The sequence below is a fragment of the Musca autumnalis genome, unplaced genomic scaffold, assembly GCF_047663935.1.
Source record: "Musca autumnalis isolate F117 unplaced genomic scaffold, ASM4766393v1 scaffold_5, whole genome shotgun sequence".
NCBI lineage: Eukaryota > Metazoa > Arthropoda > Insecta > Diptera > Muscidae > Musca > Musca autumnalis.
Genome location: NW_027412088.1, coordinates 207221523 through 207238386, shown reverse-complemented (window position 1 = coordinate 207238386; position 16864 = coordinate 207221523). Strand labels below are relative to the sequence as shown.

The 16864-nt window shown below is 36.0% G+C and overlaps 1 protein-coding gene across 2 annotated transcripts; it reads left to right on the top strand.

Moving 5' to 3' along the window:
- The first annotated feature begins 2196 nt into the window (after window positions 1-2196).
- Window positions 2197-5481, top strand: LOC141404699 (CAAX prenyl protease 1 homolog). 2 transcript variants are annotated; one of them, XM_073988306.1, is made up of 3 exons: window positions 2197-2331; window positions 3356-3477; window positions 3956-5481. In XM_073988306.1, exons 2-3 carry the CDS (start codon window positions 3385-3387, stop codon window positions 5219-5221), a joined length of 1359 nt encoding a protein of 452 aa, XP_073844407.1. In that variant the 5' UTR covers window positions 2197-2331; window positions 3356-3384; the 3' UTR covers window positions 5222-5481. The 2 variants fall into 2 exon arrangements, with proteins under 2 accessions (XP_073844407.1, XP_073844408.1); XM_073988307.1 differs by having other exon boundaries at window positions 2324-2407.
- The last annotated feature ends 11383 nt before the right edge of the window (window positions 5482-16864 follow it).

Genomic DNA, 16864 nt, shown 5'->3' with positions numbered 1-16864 from the left:
TTTTCGAAAAATACCGTGAAAAACTGAAAAGTTGCGAATTTTGCAATTTTTTAGTTGACAGTGCAAATAATGAGTTGTACTCATTTTTGTTAATTTTAAGAAAATGTTTAGTGAAATTTACCTACTTTTTATTTTATTATATTAATAAACATGTGTAAGAATTGCATTGTTAACAAAAATATTAATAATGATATTTATATATATATCAATAAAATGATGTTTTATTTAAAATTTTGTAATAATTTTGGTTTTGCAATAATTAAGTTGACTAGGTTAGGTTAGGTTAGGTTAAAGGACGCGTAGCTGTCATATTGGACAGCCACTTCACTCGGAGACCTTATGGTCCATTGTGTTCATCCTGTAGGGGGGGGGGGGGGGGGTTTGAAAGAGAAGAAATGAATGGAAAAGAAGAAAGACGTCAAGGAAAGAATTATACAAGATAATGAAATAAAAAGAGTAATTTGGTAGGGAAGTCGTTGAAAAGGATGTTTTAGACATAGGGGCGAGAGAGGAGAGTTTGCCATGCTAAGGCGCATTGGTTGGTTCTCGTTGAAGCCATTTTAGGCCTTTGGCCAAAAGAAGCAGTTTCGTCGGCTCGACTTGACAGAACGTTGTCAGAGATGTTGTGGTGTGTTCACCCACCGTTCGAAGTCTCCTGGTCATGAGCACTGGACAACGACATAATAAGTGCTCAATCGTCTCCGTCTCTTCCTCATCTTCGCATAGTCTGCAGTAGTCGGTAGTGTCTCTATCCCATCTGCAGGTTAGGGATCTTATCCTGCAGTGTCCTGTGATTGTTCCAACCATTAATTTTAGATCGGATTTCTTCATGGAGAGAAGGGATATAGTTCTTTGCTGAGATAGGTTGGGCCAGATTGCCTTTGATACCTTGCAACCAGGTTCATGGTTCCAAATCTGACCAGCCTTGTCCCGGTAAACTTGTTCTAGCTGCCGCATGAAATGACACAAGGGTGGCTTGATGGAGTTGTCGATTACAATGTCGGTTGACTCCGATCCGCTACGTGCCAGCTCATCCGCTATCTCATTGCCTTCGATATTGCAGTGACCCGGGACCCAGCATAAGGTAACGATTGATTTTAGGTCTTCCAGAGCTTTCCTGCAGTCCAAGACCGCAGCAGACTTGATTGAGTGGGACTTGAGTGATTTAAGGGCCGCCTGACTATCCACGTAGATAGTCACCGGTCCAGTTATGTCCCCTTTTTTTATTGCTTATCAACTCTGCTGCTTTCTTAACTGCAAAGATTTCGGCCTGGAATACACTAGAATGTTCGTTCAACCTATATGAGAGCCGTAAATTGAGGTCATCGCTGTAGACGCCTGCACCTGTTCCCATTTCCATCTTGGAGCCGTCGGTATAAATCTCTATACCGAGTAGAGGTGGGGAATTGTGAGTCCAGGCCTCCCTGTGGGGTATTCGTACATCAATCTCATCGAAGTGTAACTGTGGTGATATGTAATCACTGATTACCTCCGATCCCAGTTGGAATCCGGATCGTCGTAAGATAGAGGCATAACCGTAATCAGTATTGTGCCATGAGTTTGCCATGAGTTTGACTAACTGTACATATTTTTTAAATCGATCTAGGGACGCATAATTTCATGAAACTTTTTAATGATTTTCTATCGCTCTAATGTGGACCAAGGACTGAATTCTTGTTCTATGAAAATTTTAAATGAAAAATATTTGACTTATAAAATTTTTCATTTGACATTTATTTCCTTTATAAAAGTTTTCATTTCAAATTTTCATAGAAACAAAATTGAGCCCCAATATGCTGTTTATATTAGAGCTTTTTCCAGGGTTAACCTTCTTTATAAAGATTTATTTGAAATATAAGCAATGGAATTGAAATTTAAAACCCAGTCGGTTTGTTAAATCCGGTTATATATAAACGGGGTACAAGACTCCCTTGCATGGTACAATTACCAAGGTAGAATCTAAAACGTCAAAAAACTAGGAATTCGCCATGAAAAATCAAAACAAAAAACCATATGATTCGGTAAGTAAGAGATAGCATGTGTTCGCTTTATAGACAAACACAAGCGACAAAAAGAGACCATTTCGCGAAAAATTTGACATTTTACATTACAAAAAAAGTTGCTTTGTTGTAGCAATTCGCCGTTGCATCTACCTTTGTAAATGTACCATGCCCCCTTGTTGCATAAAATTTACTTGTGGCCATACATCAAGTAGAACAATGATCGGCGTTACCGGCATGTTTTTGTCGACTCTGTTGAAAAGTGTGCCCGATTAGCGTTGTTGTGAGCAGAATTTAGAATTAACTTTTACGTGTATTTTTTTAAGAAGCTGTAAGTAAAAATGAGTTGAATTTATAAATTTATGTAGTTTTATAGTCTCTTTTTTTCTATTTGTCAAGATATTGTGGTGAGTTACTGCGTTATGAGTCACTTGGCTTGTCGTGCCCTTTATCATTTCAACTTTATCGTGACCTATGATATTTACTGGTTTTCGTAATTAATCAGATTCATTTGCCCTCTGTTATATCGAGACTTCATCAATATGTTTGAAGTGGGTCTAATTCGTTCTCAAGTGTTATCACCAACTTCTGAAGAACGGTCTTCTGGATGTTGTTCGTTTATTCTACAGTGCGTTTGCTACCCCAGTCGTCAACAAGAAATTACGGATTTTGGATTTTTACAAATTATGGAGTAAACGAAAACACCTAATATATGATTCGCCCAAATCTTTACTTCTAATTCTAATGAAGTATCTGAGGTCCTTTCTCTGGGTCTTGAAAATAGTTACTACCTTGATTGCTTAATGGTGGAACAATGGAATTTACATGGGCTAACTTCCGTATTGTCATTTGCTTTGTATTCGTGCTTCTTAAGTCGAATTCCATACTAGAGTAATGGGTACTTTACACAATATGTTTCTTACATATGGGTTGTCATTTTTTATATAAAAAATGTACATTCAAAGTGACAGAACATATGTAAAATACATGTCGTGTAAAGTACCCATAAAGTAATTTTATGAAATTACAGTAGTGGGGAAATCGATTAAAGAACCCCTAGTTTCATGCACGAATACAAAGCAACTGACAATACCGAAGTCGGCCATGCTTACGTCTCAAGCTATATTCAATGCCAGATGCCTAATAACCTTCCTAAGATTCAAAAAGTATACCCATTTCGCGCGTATACCCAATGCAATTGAGTTAGCCTTGTTGTATCAAAATGTCTTTCAGTGGACAATAATTTCAAGAATCATATCGCTATTGCAAATAAAGAGATAAATCAATAAATTTTTACCCACCATAATTTCTTAACTCTTATTTATTTTTAATGTTATTTTATTCCATTTTTACAGATTACTTCTAAAAATACCAGCCACGAACGATGGGGGCTTCCGAAGCAGAACTTATTTTATATGCAATCATATTCCTTTGCATATTTGAGAATCTTTTCGAGATTTATATATCTCTAAGACAAGTAAGTTTCATTAAAAGGTTTTACCTATTTTTCATTTTATTCGTTTTGAGATATCCGATGCGGTTAACACTAAAATGCATACAGACGATTATGAATGTAAACTCCTCGTGAGTTTTGTATCTCTGCCGTTGTAACTTCAATTAGAGAGTGAGAATACTCTTGGGGAGTTGATATTCATAATCGGGCTAATAGAAGTTAGAAAAAGATCTATACTTTAAACTGAATTTGGTGGACAAATTAAAAAGTTAAAATTTACTATTTAAAACACTATATTTTTGGTAGTATAAGTCGGGTTTATTTTTAAAGATTGTAATTAAGTAACGTTTTGTAGGTATATGTTTTTGATCAACCTCAACTTCTTCTTGTGTTTGTATTATATTTGTCTGAATTTCATTTTGTTTTTAAAAATATAAAAAGCGGCATTTAAAAAAAGTTCATGAAGTAATGCAATTCACAATACAATAACTGTGTCTTTTAGGTAAAAGTCTACAAAACTGCCAAAAATGTACCTACTGAGCTGAAAGAACATATGAGTGAAGAAACATTCAACAAGGCCCGCATTTATGGTTTGGACAAGGAGCAATTTGGAATATTCAAAAGTATTCTACTCGACGTCGTTGTCATCCCCTTGGAACTGTATTTCGGTATTATCTCTCTATTTTGGCAAACATCATTGGATCTTGTTGCCAAATTCAATTTCGACGTTAACAATGAAATACTTGTAAGCTGCGTTTTTGTTGTTGTCATTGGCTTATATGGATATGTTAAGGAGCTGGCCTTCAAAGTCTATGGTACCTTTGTGCTGGAAGAAAAGCATGGCTTCAATAAGCAAACACCCGGCTTCTTTGTATGGGATCAAATCAAGGGATTGCTAGTGAGCAACATTCTCACCGTTCTACTGTCTGCAGCTGTGGTCTTTATTGTACAGTGGGGTGGAGAATATTTCTTCATTTATTTGTGGGCATTTGCTGGTATTATATCATTGGTATTGCTGACCATTTATCCCATATTTATTGCACCATTGTTTGATAAATACACACCATTGGAGGAAGGAGAGCTCAGAACGGCTATTGAGAAATTGGCGGCATCTTTGAAATTCCCCCTTACTAAATTATACGTTGTGGAAGGATCGAAACGTTCCTCACATAGCAATGCCTACTTTTACGGTCTGTGGAATTCCAAACGCATTGTCCTCTTCGATACTCTTTTGCTGAACAAGGGAAAGAAGGATGAAGCCGAAATTAAAGAAGAAGACAAAGGCAAGGGTTGTACTGATGAAGAAGTTGTTGCTGTTTTAGGACATGAGTTGGGTCACTGGAAATTGGGACATGTTACCAAGAATATTGTGATAATGCAAGTTAATCTGTTGCTGTTGTTCTTCGTGTTCAATTATTGTTTCAAATATGCACCTTTCTATGAGGCTTTGGGCTTTGCACCCGGTGTACGTCCTATTTTGGTTGGTCTCTTTATTGTTCTGACTTATGTTATGGCACCATATAATGCCATTTTAGGATTTGCACTCACCATGCTGTCACGACGTTTTGAATATCAAGCTGATGAATTTGCCCAGAAACTAGGTTATGCGAAGCTCTTGCAAAAAGCTTTGATCAAATTGAATTTGGATAATCTGGGTTTCCCCGTTCATGATTGGTTGTACTCATCGTGGAATCATTCACATCCTACACTATTGCAACGTATGAATCGACTAAAGGAATTGGAAGCCAAAGACAAGAAAAGCCAGTAAGTAGGCAGAAGCTGTATATGGGGAGGTGCTTTTCATTTGCACAAAAAGTGTAAAACAAATTTCCAAATATTTTTTTAACTGAAAACCATTGATTATAAATTTTTTAAAAATTAAAAATACTTATTTTTATTTGTCGATACAAATATTGTAATATTCCCTCTGTATAGATCTTATGAATTAACTCTTATCATAAGCATTTAGAATTATAACAAAGTTTTTTAATTTAATTTTCAATAAAATTTCAGTACAAAAAAAAAAAACAGAAACCTATTTAAATTATTATATAACAAATAAATTCCAATAAGTTTATTTATCAGAAGGTAAAAAGAGATTTCTCATATTAAAAAGGACCTTGTAGTAAAGGGTGTGTCCAGAACACAGTAATGAAAACTTGTAACGTTGTCTTTTCGATATTTAGAGTCCGCGACCCTTTAGGGCCAATATTGCACCACAATGGAATAAGAAATCTGCTAACCGCTTCCCTTTTTAATCCAAAGCTGTGTGAACTCCTTATCGCAGAGTCCAAACAGCCATTCGAGGAAGTAAGGCAACGCTTATAGAGAAGCGTAGTCATTCATTTAACATTATGATGGCGAGTTAAACCACAGCTGAAAAATATGCATACTGATTGCATCTCCACGATAGCATAAAGAATATCGTTATTGATTTTTTTCTATGGAACACATTCACGATAGAGTTGTGAAAGTTCCTAATGCTCAATAACTAGGTTACATAACTTTACAATTTATTATTACCATTGTAATATGTTAACCACCCCCTCCCCCCCAACCATTTGGTTTAGGTATGTACATTTTTCTTTCGAATCAAACAACAAATTATAATAATAAAAAAAATAAAAAGGCAGCACATAACGTATGATTTTTTCCTTCCTTATAATACTTACTTTACTGAATTTATTAGCTACAGAATTGTATTTCTTAGTCCCGGTCCACACTAGCGTGAATTTCATTAAAAAATTTCATGAAACTAGGTGTTCTTAAATCGAATTCCCCACTACAGCAATTTTACGATTTTACTCTACTATGGACGTCGATCTAGAGACGCATAATTTCATATCAAAATTTCAGTGAAATTACTGTAGTGTGGCCCGGGACTTAGTCTCAATGTAACCGTTAATGTTGACATATTTTCTTTAGAATGTATCACATTCTAAATTCTGTTTAGTCTATCCCGGCTCAAGGATTTTGCATTGTTATCCATCAACCTCTAGTTAAACAGTGTCAGTAAATTTGTAGAACAAATGAAGGTAAATAAATGCACATTGCCAAAGACAAAGAAAGTTACATGCAGATTGTAAGCATGTCATAGTTGATACAGAGAGAGAGGGAGGCTACCACAAACTAAAAGAGGATTATACCAAGGTCTGAAAAGTATTTATTTAGTAAACGAAACATTGAAATATAATGCAGAAACAAATGTAAGAAAATGTGTATGAAGAGTCACTAGGAAAATCACAGACACAACTCTGATATTTGATAAGATTCTTGTAATGGGCAAATTTATACATATGTACATTTACAAATAAAACACCTACATACACCTACACAAATGTTGAGTTAATGCAGTGGCCTGGAAATACCTTTATTGTCAAATGTTTACCCAAAAACTAAAGAACAAAACATTATGGGAATGCATTGAATTGTAACGAAGTGGGTTTGTGGTTTGGTATCTAAAGAAAGGATGATTGTCTGTGGTATTCTGGGCTTAAGAAAAAAAAAAACGAAAATGGTAAAAGGATATCTGAGAATTATAATGGTGTAGGAAATGTTTAGTTTTTCCATAAAGAAAGAAAATATTTGAGAATTTATAAAATCTTTATACCCTCAGCATTTAGGCTAAAGAGCGTATATACACTTTGATACGATGAAAATGTGCCTCATCGAAATAATGGTTTTAGACCCCAAGTATGTTTGGACGAAATGTGTTTCAGACAATTTGGAGTCGATCTAGCCATGTCCGCCCGTCTGTCTGTCTGTCCTGCTGGCTGGAGCGCACGATAACTCTCGAACGGATGAACCGATTCGGTTCAAATTCTGGCTTTCGTGATATTTTGCCCAAACTTAGTTTAAGTTCGATGATAAGCTACATCGGTCCACTCCTTCCGGTACCTCCTCCACAAAAGTTTGAAAATATTCGGAAAGATTGTGCGCACGATAACTCTTGAAGGGAGTGACCGATTTGGTCCATACTTTGTATAGCGTAAACTTTCTACCAGAGTAATATGAGGTTCAAATATGGACTCAATCGGTCCACCCCTTCGGGTACCTCCCACACAAAATTTCAGAAAAGTTCAGTTTAGGACCTGCTCTCGAATCGCTTTGATTTTTGTTGTAGCAACTTGTATTCACTGCCCCCCATACGACGGTGCAAGTTTCATCAGCGGCAAGTCCCCACTTCCTGAGAAACTAGCCTTAAAGGTGCAAAAAAAACCCTATGACACCGTGTGTAGTGGTTGGAGCGCAAGATAACTCTCGAACGGATCTACTGAGTCGGTCCAAAATGTGGCCTTCGTAATATTTTGTGCAAACTTAGTTTAAGTTCGAAGATAAGCCATATCGGTCCACACCTTCAGGTACCTCCCCCACAAAAGTTCAAAAATGTTCGGAAAAATTGTGCGCACGATAACTCTGGATGGGAGTGAGCGATTCGGTCCATACTTTACACATCCTAATATATTTACCAGATATAGATCAGGTTCGAATATGGACTATATTTGTTTTGTTCAGTCCTTCGGGTACCTCCCACATAAAATTTTGGATAAATTCACTATAAGACCTGTTCTCGAATCACTTTGATTTTTTTTGTCGCATCTTGCATACTCTGTCTCAATTACGACAGTAAAAGTTTTTTCAGGGGCAAGTCCATACTTCTTGAGAAAACAGCCCGAAAGTTGTAAAAAAACGCGATGGCACCATATATAGTGGCTGTAGAGCTCGAACCGAATACTGCGTTCGTCCACACTTTGGATATCGTAATATTTCTTCGAATATTAGATGAAATTCGATGGTAGTGCTTATAGGTCCACTGCTTCCGGTACCTCTCCCACAAATGTTTGAAAATATTTGCTAAAATGATAAGCGCAGAATCTTACAAACGTAGCAACCAATTTGGCCCAAATTTTTGATCTCGAAATTTTTTGTCCAAGCTTAGTTTATGTTCAAATTTGGGCCCTATCGGTCCAATACTTGGGGTACCACTCATACAAATGTTCAACACAATTTTTTAGTTGAGGGTCTGTTCGAGGATCCTATGGACATTTTTACTGAAGTTTTCCCTAGTGACCCGATAGTATGCTTTTCGTAGGCTAGTATGGTACAAAAGCCCTATATATCGATATCTCCCGCAAATTTTTGAGCTTTAATCCAATCCGTATTTCTGTCGCATACGCCCATACATTTCTTTTTTTTTGGAAAAAAAGTATTGCAATCCACACAGGCTGCGGGTATATCTCTGTCGGCAAAGCCGACCGATACTTTTTTACTTGTTATTACCTTTTTTAGTAATTTTGTTACTATATCCGACTACTTTTCATGGATATAGGGCCATTGACATTTTTTCTATTTCACATTAAAAATAATGATTGAATACTTCTCTTCACGTATAGTCAAAAACGAATAAATAAATTATATTGTTCACATGTTACGTATTTTATATGTCTAAGCAGAAATTGTCTCATCGTTTGCTGGTGGTCTAGATATTAATTAATTAACAATGCATAGACCTAAAATCAATTAAATTAAAATATATGCATAAATATTTATAACATAGAAATGCCATTATACACTTACATATTATTTAAGGGTCAAATAAATAACAAATAAAAATGGAATTATGTACCTAAAAGTAGTGTTGAATCTGTCCATTAGTTGCAGTCTGCTGTTATAGGTTAAGGGTATATTTCTGTCGCTGAATCAATAATTTTTTTAAAGATTTTACTCTCCGGACTAGTGGACAAATATCTATTATATGTGTTTTAATAAAACGGTACGGTGTAATTGACCTTCGCCAAGGCTTCTTTCAGTAGAATTAAATTGCAATTATTTTGCAGTTCATTTAACAAACTTAAGTTGATTTATCATTCTCACATTACGTTGCATAAAGCTTCCACAATATAGTTTCAGCTTACGTACACATGCTGCAAACTCGTGAAGAAGAAAAATAACAGAAAATAAGTTCTGTACTTAAAAACAAGTTTCCATGGAAAGAAACTATTCAACGAGATAAAAAATAAACAAAAAACCCTGCAAGTATATCCAAGAGTATTTAAAATTCTTTCAAGAAGAAACAAAACAGCTGTTACATGCGGAATTGCTGGTTGTTGTTTCTTTTGAGTGAAGTTTCCGCCATGAGAAGACACGAAAAGAAATATCAAAGAAAACAAAAAACTCATGATGCTCATGGAGGAGTTTAAGTTACAGCAAAGAAATGCCACATATATCTGTTGGTTTCATTTCCAACAAACTGTCTCGTGGACTGACAGGTTAAAGTTGTTAAAATTTTTTAAAAAAAACACAACTTTACCGCCCAAAAGTTTGTTAGAAACAAGAAAGGCAATTACAATCGTATTTGTGGTTTATTGATGGTAATTGAAGGGGCCTTTCACTTTCGCAAAAGGACTCTTTCGTTTTCCTGCTTAGTTTTATTGAATGTCAATGTCTTTTGGGGAGAAAATGGGTCTGTCGTTTGTGTAAACGTTTTGTTGTTTTGTGCTGGAGAATTAGGCCCAATTGTGTTGCTTTTTGTTACTTTCTTTCCTTTTTGTGTTTTATATTTCCTACAACAACAAAAGCAACACATTTTATAATATTCACCTAAATTAGCAAAGACTAGCGAAAAGCACAGCACATTTGTTTTAACAACCTAGTCAGTCACTCAGTCAGGCAGCAGGCAAGGCAGTTCGTCCTTTTTTCATAATATTTTTTGTTGTTGTGAGAAACTTTTTCCAATTAAAGTTTAATGATAACAGCGAAGCCCAACAACAACTAATACTAAAATTATGGAGGAACTCAACTAAAACTTTTTGCTGTTTTTTGGGTTATTACAAGACCCACACTGCCGTAGCTACTGCCATTGCTGATGAAGAGGGTGTGTGCATTAGTTTTTCACTTGAGTACCTTTTTTGTTTGTTTTTGTTTCAGCGACAAGTGTTTGGCGTATAAATTCCAACATTTATGGGCCAAGAACATTTGACGTTGCCTATTTAAAATAACGATAATTGCAATGTTCAACAACGACGAAAGAACTTCCATAATAAAGTCAATAAATATCGAAAAAAAATTTAGGAAACTTGTCGTATTGGAAAAAGGTTGGTTGGGGGCTATTTATAACAAAAATGCATTTGATTTCCGTGTAAGAAAAAGAAAAAGTATTGGAAGCACACATATTTATTCCGTCACTCAAATTATTTGTGTCCCCGCCCATTTCCAATTCCACAAATTATATTTATTTTTATTATATCTCCAAACGTGTTGTCCCAAAGTACTAAAACAACTCGATTTTTATTATTGCTTCTTAAGAATCACAATTGGAAACAAAGACCATGGAAATAATTGTAACAACAACAAAATGACACTTGAAAATAGAAGCGTTTAACGTTGTCGACATGCAATGCCAGCACAAGGAATAACAATTGCATTGTGTTACCAATTCAAAAAATGTTTCTTGCTTTCCTCATCTTTTTGTGGCTGGAGTGGAGGCGGAAAGAAATGATGATAATGTCACAATAATATCTTCATAGATACATGGACTATTTCTCGGGATTATTCTTAATGTGTAACATGCATGTGGTGAGATATCGGTTTAACATTTATTGTTATGACTCGAAAATGTAGCTAAATTCCAAAACAAATATTGTTTTATAATAATTGAAGTCACAAAGCCAAGAAGAAGGAAATGCATTACATGTCATGCCACTTTTCTGCTTTATTTAGTGTAGGAATAAAAATAAGGACATAAATTTGATTTATTTGAGAAAATCACGAAATGTTTACTTTGCCAATTTCGAGGAGGCGTATGATAAATTAGAAAAATAATCACCTAAGGCTAAGAACGAAGTCGAAAATCTCGAAATTTAGATCATCCGAACATACCACAACTGTCTGCGATAAGCTAAGGAGCAGGAACAAGGTTCTCAAGTCTTTAAAAAAGGGTGTATAGAAGCACCCATTCTTTCAGAAAGGGTGTATAGAAGCACCCATTCTTTCAGAAAGTGTGTATAGAAGCACCCATTCTTTCAGAAAGGGTGTATAGAAGCACCCATTCTTTCAGAAAGTGTGTATAGAAGCACCCATTCTTTCAGAAAGGGTGTATAGAAGCACCCATTCTTTCAGAAAGGGTGTATAGAAGCACCCATTCTTTCAGAAAGGGTGTATAGAAGCACCCATTCTTTCAGAAAGGGTGTATAGAAGCACCCATTCTTTCAGAAAGGGTGTATAGAAGCACCCATTCTTTCAGAAAGGGTGTATAGAAGCACCCATTCTTTCAGAAAGGGTGTATAGAAGCACCCATTCTTTCAGAAAGGGTGTATAGAAGCACCCATTCTTTCAGAAAGGGTGTATAGAAGCACCCTTTCTTTCAGAAAGGGTGTATAGAAGCACCCATTCTTTCAGAAAGGGTGTATAGAAGCACCCATTCTTTCAGAAAGGGTGTATAGAAGCACACATTCTTTCAGAAAGGGTGTATAGAAGCACCCATTCTTTCAGAAAGGGTGTATAGAAGCACCCATTCTTTCAGAAAGGGTATATAGAAGCACCCATTCTTTCAGAAAGGGTGTATAGAAGCACCCATTCTTTCAGAAAGGGTGTATAGAAGCACCCATTCTTTCAGAAAGGGTGTATAGAAGCACCCATTCTTTCAGAAAGGGTGTATAGAAGCACCCATTCTTTCAGAAAGGGTGTATAGAAGCACCCATTCTTTCAGAAAGGGTGTATAGAAGCACCCATTCTTTCAGAAAGGGTGTATAGAAGCACCCATTCTTTCAGAAAGGGTGTATAGAAGCACCCATTCTTTCAGAAAGGGTGTATAGAAGCACCCATTCTTTCAGAAAGGGTGTATAGAAGCACCCATTCTTTCAGAAAGGGTTTATAGAAGCACCCATTCTTTCAGAAAGGGTGTATAGAAGCACCCATTCTTTCCGAAAGGGTGTGTAGAAGCACCCTTTCTTTTCGAAAGGGTGTATAGAAGCACCCTTTCTTTCCGAAAGGGTGTATAGAAGCACCCTTTCTTTCCGAAAGGGTGTATAAAAGCACCCTTTCTTTCAGAAATGGTGTATAGAAGCTCCCTTTCTTTCGGAAATGGCGTATAGAAGCACCCGTTATTTTATAAAATGTCTCTAGGAGCACTCTTTCTCTCAGAAAGGGTATATAAAAGCACCGTTTCTGAAAGAAAGAGCTAGAATTCATAATATGATACAAAACCCCTTTCCTCAACAAGATTGAGGAAAAATTAACAATATTCTTCTACTGGGTGCGTCTTTCTGGATGGCGGATGGGAAGGGATTTTTTGATCCAACATGTCTCTTCAACCTTAGGATTCTCTTGGACCTTCAGTTTGCTGGGGTTTGAGTAGTGGCATCTAACAGAGATTGATCTCTAATATATGTTTGGTCCTATTTCGGTTCCACTGGATCTCCTGTGGACCAAAAATGGATCGGGCTAGCTCCGCAAAAATAAACAACTATGATGGGGTTGAAAAATAAGTCTACTAAGGAAGATGAGAGTAACATGGAGGAAGGAAGTCGGGACTCAGATTCTGTTAACTAAGTAGGGAACTCATCGACCAAGTCAGATGACGAACTGGACACTACGACGATCCCAGCCAAGTCTAACAGGAAATATGAGGTTAACATGGAGGAAGGGGGTATAGATTCAGGTGCTCAGTTCCAACTGGTCCTTAAGAAACTTTTAAGGGAGGTTGTCAAAGGATCATTTATTGATGACAGGGAATACAAGAAACTGCAAGACTAGTCAATGATTCTAAGGACAGATCTGGCAGAAGAGTCAAATATACACAACTCTACAAGCGTGATGTGATTTATCTTCGCAAATTCGTGGACGAGATTCGAATCTGTCAACATAGGAATAGGTCTTCTTCATCTGAGGCAAGCTGAGTTACCTTGGGAAATTCGAAAGTCCTGTAGTTGCTCAAGCCAAAGCCCTATAGAAGCTGCGGCGGCAAGAATTGACGAATCTTACTGTACCAAATAAAATGGTGGAGTCAATATCTACTCCGGAGCTGAACCCGCAGCTAAGAACCTGCAAAGGGAAATCATCCATATCTGAAATACCATCTAGATAGGTGTTTCCAGCTGGACTATCCCCTTGTAAGAGGAATGAATATTAGGGTGACTGTGGACTCCATCGGGGAGGGATATTTATAGAAGCGTGAGGGAAAGTTGAATTTCGGTTTGGGATGGATTCGGTCCCATGAGAATCCACCGTACGCAACTCAGTAATATACAAAAAATGGTATCTAAGCATACCCAACTTTTACGTCTTCGCTTCGTTTGAGGAGTCTAGGAGAGGACTTGTCTTCTGACCTCAGTCTACAAGCATTTTGAAGACCTGCACCCACCGAACATTGTTCGCAAGATGCTGGACGAAGTGTGGGCGTGTATAATGTTGTTCTGGTATGCGACGCAAATGTCCACCATTTGAAATGGGTTAGTAAATACAACAACAACAGAGATGAGTCAATTTTCGATTTTATTTTGTCATATAACTTACGCATATGTCACAGAAGCAATGATCCAACTTGTAAAACAAGATATCTAGAGGAGGTCATTGGTATAACTTTCTCCAATCTAGATGACTCTGTCATCAGAAACTTGAAGTTCTTTGGCAGATGTTTCTTCTCGGGCATTATGCAGATACTATTCGAAATCTCTTTTAAAGGAGCCAAAATACTTTAAAAAAAATCCGAAAAGGACATATTGGGATAGGTGCACTGAAATAACAAACTATCAGCTGACATCTAAAATTCTAATATCACCCTCCTATAATTTAACTGCATTCATGCCACACAAAGAGGATTATGTTGTGAAGAAAGGAAACTAAAAAAACTGCAACGAATATTTCAGAAAAACAAAATCTTTCGACAATGACATGGTTGTTGACACTGGTAAATAAAAGAATGACAAAATGCCAGACATACATCAACACCTACTTCATTGTTTATCTGGGAACAAGAAAAAAATATGAAAATATATGAAATGTTTTGTGTGTATTGTTGGTTATTTAGGAGATAATAACATAAAAGCGAAATCAGTTCATCTTCAATTTTGGAATGTAAAAATACATTGGTCATTCTAAAATCAAGTATTAAACTACATATGCTGTGTCTTCGATCGCAGCAGCATCACTGGGAATGAATTCGAGGACGATATTACAGGATATTATCGCTATCTGCTAACCCTTTCGAACCAGAATACCACGCATAACAACGGGCAATTGTATTACAAGAGTAAAGTCTTATAAATTATTCGTGGAAGATCGTATCTTTCATGACTTCCCTTGAACCAATGCAGAAGATCCTATGAAATCATGGAACTACTTCAAATTTGCTGGGTTATGGTTAAAATAATACCCTGAGGAGTTCACACTGAAATATATTATCTATGTATGTATGGTTCTATAGGTAATAATCTTTATATAAAAAAACATTGTTTTTATATTAGTTGTCTCCATTGTCCAAACGATTTTTCTCTTAAAATTTTGCCAACAGCAAATAATCTTAAACATTTTATTATGACAATTTCTTACGTGAGGTAATGAAATTCGTTTCGGTTATTGGATTTTAGCTTTGGAATAAATTAGAAATGGCATTTAAACACACGCACACACATTCGCATACAAATTACACATTGTATATGAAATGTACGAATAAGAAAGGAATAAAAGAAATAAGACCATAAAAACACATAAATCCTTTGCTAAATGCATTTATTGGTGGTAAAAAGTCAACAACAACAAAAAATACCATTTCATATTTTACGATTTTCGGAAGATAAGGACCATAGGAATTCTATGTACAAAAACACAAAATACCGGAAGCAATAAACGAACACAATCACCTTATAACCACCGTTTTGCCACTGTCATTGGCTACGGCCATACACACACACACACACATGCAATTACAAAACTTTATTGTGGACCACAATTTACATAGCCATGTTTTTCGATTTTCTAAATGGTCAATTTAATGTAAATGGGCGTTCTAGGAAATCACCGACACCCACATGTTTAAGCCCAAAACAACTAAGGTCGTTTCCCTTATGCAAGAGATTGGAAATTTATATGGAAAATAGAGTTTTTTAGGAGAGGGCATATTTTTCTTTTAATAACGTTTACGGTGTCTGACATGGAGTTTTACCAAATTTCTTCAGAGTTTTCTTGGGTAACTCTTTTCTTCCTTGTCTCCACTGGAATGTCTGTGGAACAATTAAGTTTTTCTTAAAAATCTCGTTGTATTAGTGACTTTGGCTCCAGGCTTACACATTTTGCCTTTGTTTCCATTTCATACCAAATATTTAAACAATTCCAAAGATATGGTTATATTTTTTCTGTCAGTTGTGTTGGATAGAAAATGACATTATGCACATTAGACATGGTGGCTACAAAAAAGAAGAAGAAAAGAAAAACAAGACCACAACTCCATCGGTCTTTGCTGGAGGGTGAATTCCAGCAATGAAATATTTTTTCTGTTACACAACTTTTAAAGTTTCTTGTATTTTTCCCTTCACTTTCTTGTTAAATATTATGTGAAAATTATTCTCCGTGCTATAAAAACTTTATCCTTGCTATAAACTGCGTGCAAATGACTGCTCTAATGATGGTTGCAATTTAAGTACTGCAAATAAAAGTTTTCTTCTTGATTTAATGATTGGTCGAATAGCATTCGCAAATAAGAAGAAGCCTTGCTGTTTATAGGGCTGATATACATAGTTACAATTTCATATTAACACAGTTCTTGTGTCGTCGTCTTCTATATTATGAAGAAAAGTACATAAGAGCAAGTTGACAACTCAAAACATGTATTTTGAAATTAAAGAAGTGAAAATCGTTGTCGGGGTGGACTTAGAATATTTTATTCACCATAAAATATTCTGAACTAAAATACAAAAATCAGCCTTCTTTCTTGTCCACAATTTTATGTGGAGAAGTTTTTTGACCACGGATACCCTAAATGACTAAATTATCTAATCTAATCTAAAATGTGTTCAACCACGTGGAACCTTTATATGTAGGTTATATCAAGGTGTGCACCTATCTTGACAATTGTTGGTGAAAAAGTTTTTTAACTGCAGGTAACCTCAAATGTGAAATTACCGGTAGTTCCGTCAAGCAATGTATCTAAGCCCCTCAAAATACCGAAAATAGAGAGGTATTGTTATATGGAGGATATAACAAAACATGGACTTATGTTGACGATTTCTAGTGAAGAAGTTTTGTGACCACAGGAAACCTTAAATGTCAAATTACAGCTGGTTCGGTTAAATTTTTTTTAGATAAAATTATCAAAATACCAGAAACCTGGAGGTTCCGTTCTCTGGGGGCTATATCAAAACATTGACCTATGTTGACGATTTTTGGTAGAGAAGTTTCATCCCAACAGAGAAGATCA